At 40.2% G+C, this 12,001-nt stretch overlaps 1 protein-coding gene across 2 annotated transcripts in view; it reads left to right on the top strand.

The window, feature by feature from the left end:
* The first annotated feature begins 8,621 nt into the window (after window positions 1-8,621).
* LOC5579032 (syndecan) overlaps window positions 8,622-12,001 on the top strand; it is a 180,835-nt gene continuing 177,455 nt past the window's right edge. Inside the window, exon 1 of one of the 2 annotated variants that reach the window (XM_021840278.1) lies at window positions 8,622-9,772. In XM_021840278.1, the coding sequence (XP_021695970.1) occupies window positions 9,680-9,772 (93 nt within the window). In that variant the 5' untranslated portion in view covers window positions 8,622-9,679. The remainder of the gene's footprint in view (window positions 9,773-12,001) is intronic. The other variant, XM_021840279.1, reaches the window with a different exon arrangement.

Raw genomic sequence — 12,001 nt, 5'->3', positions numbered from 1 at the left:
GAAATGCAAAAGAAATTTTGGAATGAAGCTGTGAATTCTGCGGTATATTTGATCAATCGCAGCCCAACACGAACGTTACATGGTAAAACTCCAGAAGAAGCGTGGACGAATAAAAAGCCGTACGTTGAACATTTGAAGATTTTTGGTTCATGGTTTGGTGGCCATGGTGCATGTTCCGAAACAGAAAAGGTTGAAGTTGGATCCGAAATCAACGAAATGTGTATTCGTCGGTTTTGCAGATGATGTTCCCCGTAATCTCCGTAACGTCGATATCGTAGCGCTGCAGGAACTTTGTTGGACTGGACAGAAGGTGTGGAAAAGCGGGCATCGAGCGGCTACCTTCTACCAAAGCTGTGGCACCACAAATGAGCTAGGAACTGGCTTCATAGAGTTGAGCAAGATGCGACAACGCGTTATCGGGTGGCAGCCGATCAACGCAAGGATGTGCAAGATGAGGATAAAAGGCCGTTTCTTCAACTACAGCATCATCAACGTACACTGCCCACACGAAGGGAGACCCGACGACGAGAAGGAGATGTTTTACGCACGGCTGGAGCAGATTTATGACGGATGCTCTCCGCGTGACGTGAAACTCGTTGTTGGCGACATGAACGCACAGGTAGGACGAGAGGAGATGTACAGACCGGTGATCGGGCGGAACAGTTTGCATGCCGTATCTAACGACAACGGCCAACGATGCGTCAACTTTGCAGCCTCTCGTGGTATGGTAGTCCGAAGCACCTTCTTCCTTCGCAAAGATATTCATAAGACCACCTGGAGATCACCCGATAACCTAACCGAGAATCAAATCGACAACGTTCTAATCGACGGAAAATTCTTCTCTGACATTACCAATGTTCGCACATACCGCAGTGCGAATATAGATTCGGATCACTATCTAGTTGCTGTATGTATGCGCTCAAAACTTTCGACGGTGAACAACTCGCGTCGAAGCCAAACGCCGCGGCTTAACATCGAGCGGCTACGGGACTCAGAAGTAGCCCAAGAATACGCGCAGCAGTTGGAAGTGGCTCTACCAACGGAAGAGCAGCTTGGCGCCACCACTCTTGAAGGCACATAACATCCGCCATAGGTAGCACCGCAACAGCAGCACTAGGTCCAGCGGCCCCGAATCAGAGAAACGACTGGTACGACGGCGAATGCGAGCAGTTGAAGAATGAGAAGAATGCAGCATGGGCGAGAATGCTGCAACACCGCACGAGAGCGAACGAGAGCGAACGAGGCACGGTATAAACAGGCGCGGAACAGACAAAACTCGATCTTCCGAGAAAGAAGAGCGAGATCGCGAAGCGATGGAAGAGCTGTTCCGCGCTAAAGACACACGGAAGTTCTACGACAAGCTTAACCGTTCGCGCAAAGGCTTTGTGCCACAAGCCGACATGTGCAGAGACTGTGACGGAAATCTTCTCACGAACGAACGTGAGGTGGTCGAAAGGTGGCGGCAGCACTACGACGAGCACCTTAATGGTGATGTGGCCTGTAGCGGAGGTGGCACAGAAATAACTTTGGGAGCACGCGCGGACGATGAAAGACTTCCGCCTCCAGATCTCCAAGAGGTAGAAAAAGGAGATTAGACGGTTGAAAAACAACAAAGCCGCTGGAGTAGACCAACTTCCGAGCGAGTTGCTAAAATACGGTGGTGATGCACTGGCAAGAGCGCTGCACTGGGTTATTTCCAAGATTTGGGAGGAGGAAGTATTGCCGGAGGATTGGATGGAAGGTGTCGTGTGTCCCATCTACAAAAAGGGCGACAAGTTGGATTGCGCCAATTATCGTGCGATCACAATTTTGAGCGCCGCCTACAAGGTACTCTCCCAAATTCTATGCCGCCGTCTATCACCAATGGCTAGAGAACTCGTTGGACAATATCAGGCAGGATTTATGGGCGAACGAGCAACAACGGACCAGATATTCGCCATCCGCCAGGTGTTGCAGAAATGCCGCGAATACAATGTACCCATACATCATTTATTCATCGATTTTAAATCGGCCTATGATACAATCGATCGAGAACTGCTATGGCAGATTATGCACGAATACGGTTTCCCGGACAAACTGATAAGATTGATAAAGACGACGATGGAGCGAGTGATGTGCGTAGTCCGAGTATCAGGGGCACTCTCGAGTCCCTTCGAATCTCGCAGAGGGTTACGGCAAGGTGATGGCCTTTCGTGTTTACTGTTCAACATTGCTTTAGAGGGTGTGATAAGAAGAGCGGGGATAGATACGAGTGGCACGATTTTTAGAAAGTCTGTTCAGTTACTTGGTTTCGCCGACGACATTGATATTGTTGCACGCAACTTTGAGACGATGGCGGACACGTACATCCGACTAAGGGCTGAAGCTAGGCGAATAGGACTGAACATCAATGTGTCAAAGACGAAGTACATGATAGCGAGGGGCTCAAGAGAAGACACGGCACGCCCCCCACCTCGAGTTCATATTGACGGTGATGAAATCGAGGTTGTCGAAGAATTCGTGTACTTGGGCTCACTGGTGACCGCCGACAACGACACCAGCAGAGAAATCCAGAGACGCATCGTTGCTGGAAATCGTGCCTACTTTGGACTCCGCAGAACGCTCCGATCGAGCAAAGTTCGCCATCGCACGAAGTTGACCATCTACAAGACGCTGATTAGACCGGTACTCCTCTATGGGCACGAAACATGGACCCTACGTGCAGAGGATCAACGCGCCCTTGGTGTTTTCAAACGGAAGGTGTTGCGGACCATCTACGGCGGAGTGCAGATGGAAGACGGAACGTGGAGAAGGCGGATGAACCATGAATTGCACCAGCTGCTGGGAGAACCAACCATTGTCCACCTCGCAAAAATTGGGAGGCTGCGGTGGGTCGGGCATGTCACCAGAATGTCGGATACCAACCCGGTGAAAATGGTTCTCGAAAACAATCCGACCGGCACAAGACGACGTGGTGCGCAGCGAGCAAGATGGGTCGATTAAGTTGAGGATGATCTGCGGACCCTTCGCAGAATGCGTGGCTGGCGACGGGCAGCCATGGACCGAGTCGAATGGAGACGTCTCCTACGTACAGCAGAGGCCACCCAGGCCTTAGCCTGACTGGTAAGGTAAAGTAAGCAGATGATGTTAAAGGCTACCGACTGTACAACCCGGAGAATGGAGGGATTATTATTAGCAGAGATGTGAAGATACTCAATGAAGATCAATGCAGGGCTGGTAGCAATAATTGGTACCGAAAAAAGTTATTTTAGTTACCAAATTTGAGAAATAAGTGACTAAAAAGTGACTTTCGATTCTTGAAAAAGTGACTAAAAGTGACTTGAAAAGCAAGTTGTAATTTTATTTCAATTCTAGTATACTGTTTTACGATCAATATCAATTATGATTGGGAATATTCCATATGATCTTCTGCTGGTAGTAGGTCTACACAGAAAAAAATCCGTTCTCGTATCCGTGAACAACAGGCGTGAACTCGTCAACAACAAAAATACACCGTGAACTAGATCATGCATACGAGACCAATCATGGTAGTTCACGGTGTATTTTTGACAGTTCACGTTTTCCAGAACGCTTTTTTGAGCGTGTAGTTGAGTACCATATTTGGACATTTTTATTGTGCTTCCAAAATTACAAGATATCGCCTAGAATTTTTTCAAACAGGGTAGTTTATATTTACGTATATAATCCTTTTTTAGTAGATTTTCAATCTTTTAAAAATGTTGTGTCTTTTATATTACCAAAGCATTTTAATAAGAATTTTGAACATTTGTAAAATTGAAATTTTTGTCATTTCACGTTTCCATTTAAATTCCAGCTCTTCTACCTAATAAGGTCAACATTTTTATGCACTAATCAATATTTCAAATAAAAAATGATGACAGAAGATCGAATTTGATTGAAATACTGCTTATACCGCGTCCTTTAAACGCCGAATAAGAATGAAATTTTCCTTCAGTAAGTTTAATGGAAGGTATTCACATTCTAAGACTTCCTCGTGAAATAACGACAAGTAACTTTTCGTTTTGCCGTAAATTTCTTATTACTCCGAAGACCTCTTCAGGAGTTTTTTTTTGTGATTTTTACGAACTTTTTATGTAATTCTTCTAAGAATCGTTTATATACCTTCATGAATTCAATCTGTTTTTTTTTTTAAGAAAGACCACGTTGTTTCATTAAAATACTCTCCTACATTTATCACGGATGGTTTTCTACAATTTTCTTGATGCGAGCCATGGTTTTAGCTCAAAAAATCATTATAGTGGTTGGTTCTTTCCCAAGGAACACACATGTTATAATTGATGCATATTAACTCTTATATGACTAGATTTTGTCATATAAGAGTTAATATGCATCAATTATAACATGTGTGTTACTCGGGTTATCATGGTGAAGAAATTATTTCGATGATTCCATTAAGAACTGCTCCAAAGATCGTCTCAGACATTTTTCAAGGAAGTCCCAAGTTCCCCGGAAATTTATCAATTGATTCTTTCATTGATTTCCCTAGGACCTGCTCCAAATAAAAAAAAGCCAAGTAAATCTTCAAAGAATTTTTCCAGTTACTCATCCTGGATTCCCGACCAGTGGATAACAACAAAATTATATCAAGAGTTGTTACAAATATTTTTTTTTGTTAGAAGCACTTTGAGTTGATGGAAGTAATTATAAGACAATTAAAACAAAATCAGTTATAATAAAAGCTATTTTAATTTAAAACTGAATTAATCCACGGTTTGTTATAAAAAAATTGATAGGAAAGAAAATAACAAATTTTGTAATAATTCAGTAATGGAATATAACAAAACAAGTTATATTTCTATTTGATTTGAAACATAATGTGTAATATTTTTGCTTAAATTATGACAGATTTTGTTTCAATTTAGTATAGTGTGGAAGAAATTGTGTTCTAATTTTTGTTATTTTAACTACAACCCGCCAAAATTATAACATATTTTGTTAGAGAAAATGCGATGACTAACCCTTTTGTAATCCACTAGTCGGGTTGTCTTCAGGGAAATATCAAGAAAAAATTTCATATTTTTTTGTGGAAAATTTTTAAAAATCCGCGAGGAATTTCTAAAAAAAAACCTAGTGTAATTTCTGATTAAACTTGTGTGAGTTATAATGATGAATACCTACGAGGATCACTGAAAGATCTCTCGAATTCTTGATGAATATATTTCTTGATAAATCGCTATGATAATAAAAACATATTTATCCATCAATGGTCGGAGCAATAACTGTAATAATTGCTGTAGTATTAACTAGTGTAGAAGCTTGAATGAAATTTTAAAGAATCTATGGAGGTTTGGAAACTGTATTTGAAAAAAATATCAGTGAAGTGCTTGAGCCGGCGTAATAATATTTTGAAGAAATGCTGGAGAAATTTCTAGAGGAATCTAATGAGGAATCCCAGATGCAATTCATCGAGCAATTCTTGGAAAAGATTTTATCCAATAATACCTTAAGTAAGTTTTGAGTAACTCCGGAGAGTAATTATGGATGAATTTTTGAGAGAATTCCTATAAAAAGGCCTGGATTAAATGAAAAAGGTGTAGAAATTATTGTAGGGTTTCTTGTAAAAATGTCGATTTTTTTTTCGAAAACTCTGTACTAAACCTTTGAGAAAAACTTCTGTAGAGCCTGCGGGAATAATCCTAGAAGTAGCGATTGAAGAAATCTGTGAAAGATGATTTTTTCCAGATTACAGATGTAATCTGGAGGAAATAATGAGAGTAATCTCGGTGCAAATTACTGGAGCTAGTAGCGTAGGAATGCTCTAAAAAATTTTAGTACCAAATTAAGAAGAAATTCCTCTAAGCTTCTATTAAAAAATTGCTGGTGGCATTCCTGGTGGAGTTCTTGAAAGTATTCCAGAAGGAATCTCTGGATAAATAGTTACGTAATAGTATCTGAAGGTTTGTCTGGAGCCTCTAGAATGTTGCACCAGAATTCATTGCAAGCAGATTAACCATCTATTTCCGACGACTTTAATCGACAGTTTCTTTATGAAAAAGCGTTTTTATAAAAAGTATTCAAAAAACAATATTTAAAAGGGTTAATTTTTTGCAAAATCAGTTCAAAAATTTGTTGGATGTTTCACAATAGTAAACTGATTGCTTACCAATAGTTTTACTATTCGAAACATAAGTTGACTTTTAGATTAATCTGATAAGTATAGAATCATAATCTACAGTTAACTCTCCCTTACTCGATATTTCGTATCTCGATATCGAGTTGGAGAACCATAGTAAGTCTGGAGCTACCATGGGAATGAGAGGGTTAAGGCAAAAAAGTGACTTTAGATACCATATTGATTATGTCTTTAGAAACCTTAACTAAAAATGAACACTTTTTAGAAATATGCATTTAAATAGTATCCAAGCCTTTAAAAAATATCTGCTTACCTGAAAATATACCATTTTTTCGTATCTGTTGTAAGCTTTAATCTTTTCCTACAAATATTATTTATTTCATATGCTAATGAAAGATACCCAACTAGAACTGGAAATCGTACTTGCTTTTCCCATTTTAGCAATCCTGAGCCCTACTTCCTTGTTTAAACAAGTTTTATTCGGAATATTAAAAATAACTTAAAATGAATTGACTGAATAGTCAAGTTATAACAGCGGCGCAGCCGAATTTTTTTTTTTTTTGATTGAAGAAATTTTGTGTTACAAAAAGGACACATTCTGCCATAATAATTACTGGTTCGAAGTATTTTCCCTGCGTATGGCCGAAATCCTATAATTTCAGGTTTTTTCCAGGTTGAATAAAATTCCCTGATAATTCCAGGTTTTTCAGGATTTTTCAAGTAGTAGACACCCTGCTAACTTAAAACTTAGCCTAAATTAAGAAGGCCGATTTAAAATTTTCTCCCAAAAATTAGCTCAAAATAGTTGAAAAAAGTGACTTTTTGACGAAAAAAGTGACTTTAGTTGAAATTGCTTCAAAAAAGAGACTTTAAAGTGACTGGCCTCAAAAAAGTGACCAAGTCACTAAAAAGTGACTCGCTACCAGCCTTGTCAATGCAATGGAGAAATAGCCAACAGAGATGATAAGGTAGATTTTTTGGAAATTGAATTTTCTGACGTGATTGACGAACTGCGAGCCCCAGAGGTGCTGGAAGGAGAAAAGGTAAATAAAATTGAACCGATAGCAAATGAAGAAGAGATATCCAACGCAGCAAATGATGACGGGGAAGATTCTAGCGATACCAGCAGCAGTTCAGGGAATGATTTTGAAGATGCAAGCGACGAGATTGCGCTCCCACCGCAATCAGTTAGACCAGCTTTCCAAGAGCATGAGTTTAGGCGCAGCGGTCGGGAGCGCCACCACCCAGGCAAGTATACTGATTTTATAACTTATTATAACTATAATAGTACGTATACTGGCCAAATTGTATCTCAAAACCCACAGTCGACGGCCAGAATCACCAACGGTAACTCTACAATGGACAGTTTGGACAAATCAATGGCCCCGAAATCAGAAGAAGCAATTGAAGAAATGAAAAAGGTCTCTTACAAAGAAGCTGTCGGATGTTTGCAATACATATCACAAGCCACGCGTCCGGATATTTGCTATGCAGTCAACGCAGTTAGTCAATTTAGTAGCAATCCAGGTCCAAAGCATTGGGCGGCCGTCAAAAGGATTTTCCGTTATTTGAAAGGAACGATCAACAACAAGCTCTCGTTCAACAAGAAAGGCAACGATGAAATCATTGGCTTCACCGATGCAGATTGGGGAGGAGATATGGACACTCGACGATCAACTACAAGATACGTTTTCATACTTCAAGGTGGAGCGATTTCATGGAATGTTGAAAGGCAACCAACGGTAGCTTTATCATCGTGCGAGGCAGAATATATGGCGTTATCACGAACGATTCAAGAAGCGTTTTGGTGGAGAAATATGCTGAAGCAAATTTTTGGAGAAAGACAAATCAAGATTTTCTGTGATGATCAATCTGCTATCGCCATAGCCAAAAATGGAAGCTACAACCCTAGGACAAAGCATGTCGATATACGTTTTCACTTTGTTCACGATACTATTGAAAATGGTTCAGTGGTAATCGATTACGTGAATACTAAGGACCAAGCCGCAGATGGATTTACCCAGGATTTACCAAGCCTCTCGTACAATCCGGAGTCTCTACCATGAAAAGGATCATCGGAATCAAGGATTAGGGAGGAGTGTTAGAATCAAGTAATCCATGACGACCTTAGTAACCGAAGTTTGTTAGTTGTAATAATCAATAAAACTTTTCATTCGCTTTCCAACGTTAAACCCTATCAGACGTGTTTTTAATTACAATAATATTGTTTGGTGAAATAAAAAATGTTGGCGGCAGAGGAGTTCATTAGCCCGCAGCCATTTTCCTTTGCTAATACAATGACGAGGGGCCTACCTTAAGTACATTTTCGCTACGCAGCCGAATTGCACATTTGTATCGCAATCGGCCCCTTGTCTCGAACTCATTGATGCCTGTCATGTCATTCTTGAATCAAACCCCTGCGCATTTGATGCCTGTACTCTTCCCACACATTCATTCACAGACAGAGAGGATATTTCCATACAAAATTGCCTTGCCTCGACTAAAGCCAGACATGTTTATATGTCGATGGGAAGTGAGAAGCGAGTGAGAGCGAGCCAGCAGAGCCAGAGTAGACCCTTCGATTCAGGGGGAAGACATTTTGAAAGCGCAAGTCGAGAGCCGTCCGTCGAGAATTTCTTGCTGGCTCGATGATTTTCATTGATCATTGCTGTTGGTGGTGACTGAATGTGAACGAATCTAGCAGAGCCAGCCCAGTGTGACAGTGAGTAGACGAATACAGAGCGTGTGCGAAGGAGGAGTTGTGCATTCTTCTATCGGTTGGAATATTGGTGATTTTAGTGATATTCGGGTGGAGAATATCGGTATTACCGAGGTGGAAAGATATTTTCCACATCGCAGCAATCGTTGGCCGTCCGAATGTGGCCGGACAGGGTTTAGTTAGTGCAGTTCCGAGTGGCCAAAAGTCCAGGCCGTGTCCAGGGCCGAAAATCCGAGCGTGAAAATTGTGTGAAAGATTTACGTTCCTCTCTGCTGCTGTGCTGGTTGGATCTCCTGTATTGGTCTTTGTGGTTTTTTGTGCTGTGGTGCCATTTCGTTCTCGCACACGGGACGGGTCGGAATCTTTTCTTTCGATAAGTCGGTTCCTCCGCGCGCGCTTCCGCCCCCGCTTAAGGTTGTGGGCTGTGTGTTATTTTACTTTTTTCCCATTCAGTACCGAGCAAAGAATAGTGTGTATGTATGTTTAGTGTGTGCATGCGTGTAGTGGTGCGTGCTGGATGATCAGGGCACATACGAGTCAAGCAAAATAATATACATCGCAGGTTTTGGAATCCGATTTCCGAATCCATAAAAAAGAAACGCACGGGGAAAAGTGCTTCGTGATTGGGAATAGTTTTAGCGAAAAAGATTCCGCCCGAAGTAGGCCGCGGCAGTGAAAACGCGTTTAGAATCGGCCATTTACTTGGAGTGCACAGTGAACTAGGATTGATTTAATTAATCCTAGGAAGAAAATCTCAAGGCAGAAGCACTGCTAGTGTTGGTACACACAGGTGAACGAAGCAGAGAAGAGAAAACGATACACGGGAGGAGGAGTAGCGGTGGAAGCAGGGGCCAGCAAAAAACAGGATGTATCTCAAAAGAATTCACATATCGACGATACTGTTGGCATGTTTCATGCTGACAGCGCCGTGGTCTAGTGCCTTGGCACAGGATGAACAGGTATGTGCCAACTGAGCATTGGGCTTAGTATCCTAGAATTGTGTTGTTTTATTTTTCATTAATATAAAAAAGCTTTGCTCCACAACTCATTTGAAGTAACAATGGAGATAGTAGGTCAGATGCTTCCATATCATCAAGAGACGGAGCACTTTTGAGTTCTAGATGAAGCCTGTTTATAACAAATAGGTATCTCAAATCAATATCTGTTTCAACAAATTCTCAAATAAGTGATAACAAAGGTATTTAATGTTTTTTCAAGTTGTACCATCCCAGCAGAAATTGCCAAAAGTTAAATTATTTTTACTCTACAACTTCTACATAGAAATCTAAATAACTCTTATGATACCATAATGCTTACAGAACATGAAAACATCACCATCGTTTCGAAGAGCGGAATCCAGCGAATCAGCTATAAGTCTGCGGAATTCTGCGAAAAAGTATTCGTCACATTCACACAACACCATTTAATCATTGGTCAAATAGATTCGTTTAGCGATTCGCGAATACGTTGATGTGCACCTTTGGTAGAACTCGATCGGGAAGAGATATATTTGAGGGGCATAGGGTAACTTATATAATTTGGACATGCATATAATTTGGACAGGCTAGTCGTTCTACGCTCATTTTAAATGAGATGGCGAGGAATATATGTACGGGAAATCATGAATTGCATTATTATTACACTATGCTACTTATTATTGATGACCATTTTCATAACAATTACAAATAGGCTTCAAAAATTTCAAATTTGTAAATTGCATCAACAGAACACTGTGAAACCTACGAATGCAAGAGGATGTGCATTTCAAGAACATACATTAAATGCAATAATAGCGCTCAGAATTGACATTCATAAAAAGTTTAAAAGTGGCAACATGATAAAATATGTCCAAAATTTAAGCTAAGTTCATCTAAAATCTTAGCATGAGTATATGAGGCATAAATCAGGTGATGTCCAAAATAGATTATGGTTTTTGTTCGGTTGATATAATTTGGCCATCTGATGAAACACACTGGAGTGTACCATGCATACATACTTGCAGTCGTTTTTTCGTGAATCTGGTGATATTTGCTTGCATTAAATGAAATTACTGATTATCACTAATATATACATCCAATAAGCGAAAAAAATGTTTAAGTCACTTGTAAACTCTTAACATTTTATGTTATGATCGTCTTTTTAAGAAACCATTGTATGGATATTGAGATAACGCCCCTGTCCAAATTATATTCACATGAGGGTGTCCAAAATGTATATTTGGTGTCCGAAATGTATAACAGACAGGCCACCAAAAAACGCTATTTTGGGAGCTAATACTATAGTTTGTAAGCTTTTTCTTCCCAGAAACTCAAAATACAATGGGACATTAAGCATATAAGTAACATTACGTAGCAAAATATTAGTATCTAATGCGGTTAATCGATTGCCGTTTCCAGACATATCCTTAGCCTGTCCAAAATACATAATTTACCCTATCAGACGATTTTGCATGTTTACCGCTCACCACAAAACAATGACTTCAGCTTGATATTTCAAGCGGAAATATTTGGGCGACCGCGATCCGCACAGTCCCATCGAATTAACTACGTCTCAAATATACAATTCCAGAAGCACAATCAAATGTCGAAAGATATCAAGACAGTACTACTGGCGATACGATACAGACGAATGAGAGTATTTCTTAGAGAACAGTAAGGAGAAACAACTATTTTGAAGAGCTTTTCAGACATATGATGAATAAGTGGATACATCATCTTCTATAGAAAAAATTGGGATGGGTAATGTCTATTACATTACCGCGGGGTTGACGTAGAACTACGATGATTAATAATTTGTTTTGTGATGTGTATGAATTTGTAAGTGTACTAGTTTTGTGTTGTTATTGATCGGATGAAGTTTTCAGAATTTAATTCTTTTTGGACTTTGCAAAAGTCCTGAAAAGAACCATTTGTCGTTCTGTGGTTTCGAGAACCAGTGTATGGTGTTCCAGGAATAATGCCAGATGATTGAATTTGTTTGTTTGGTCGTTGCTTCCTTGTGTTGCTTGGTTGGGTGATCGGTTTCTGGCTCCAGCTGTAGTTCACCAAACTCCTCCAGTAGATTAGATGTTTGATGGCTCGGGTGCTTCGATCGTGATAATCGATTGAATCGGTCCAGTGCTTTGGTCTGTAGCAATATCCATTGCATCAGCATTTAGGCTCTGTACATTGATACTCATCAATATGCAG

The sequence above is a fragment of the Aedes aegypti genome, chromosome 2 (genome assembly GCF_002204515.2).
Source record: "Aedes aegypti strain LVP_AGWG chromosome 2, AaegL5.0 Primary Assembly, whole genome shotgun sequence".
Lineage (NCBI taxonomy): Eukaryota > Metazoa > Arthropoda > Insecta > Diptera > Culicidae > Aedes > Aedes aegypti.
This window is presented reverse-complemented; position numbering and strand designations above follow the sequence as displayed.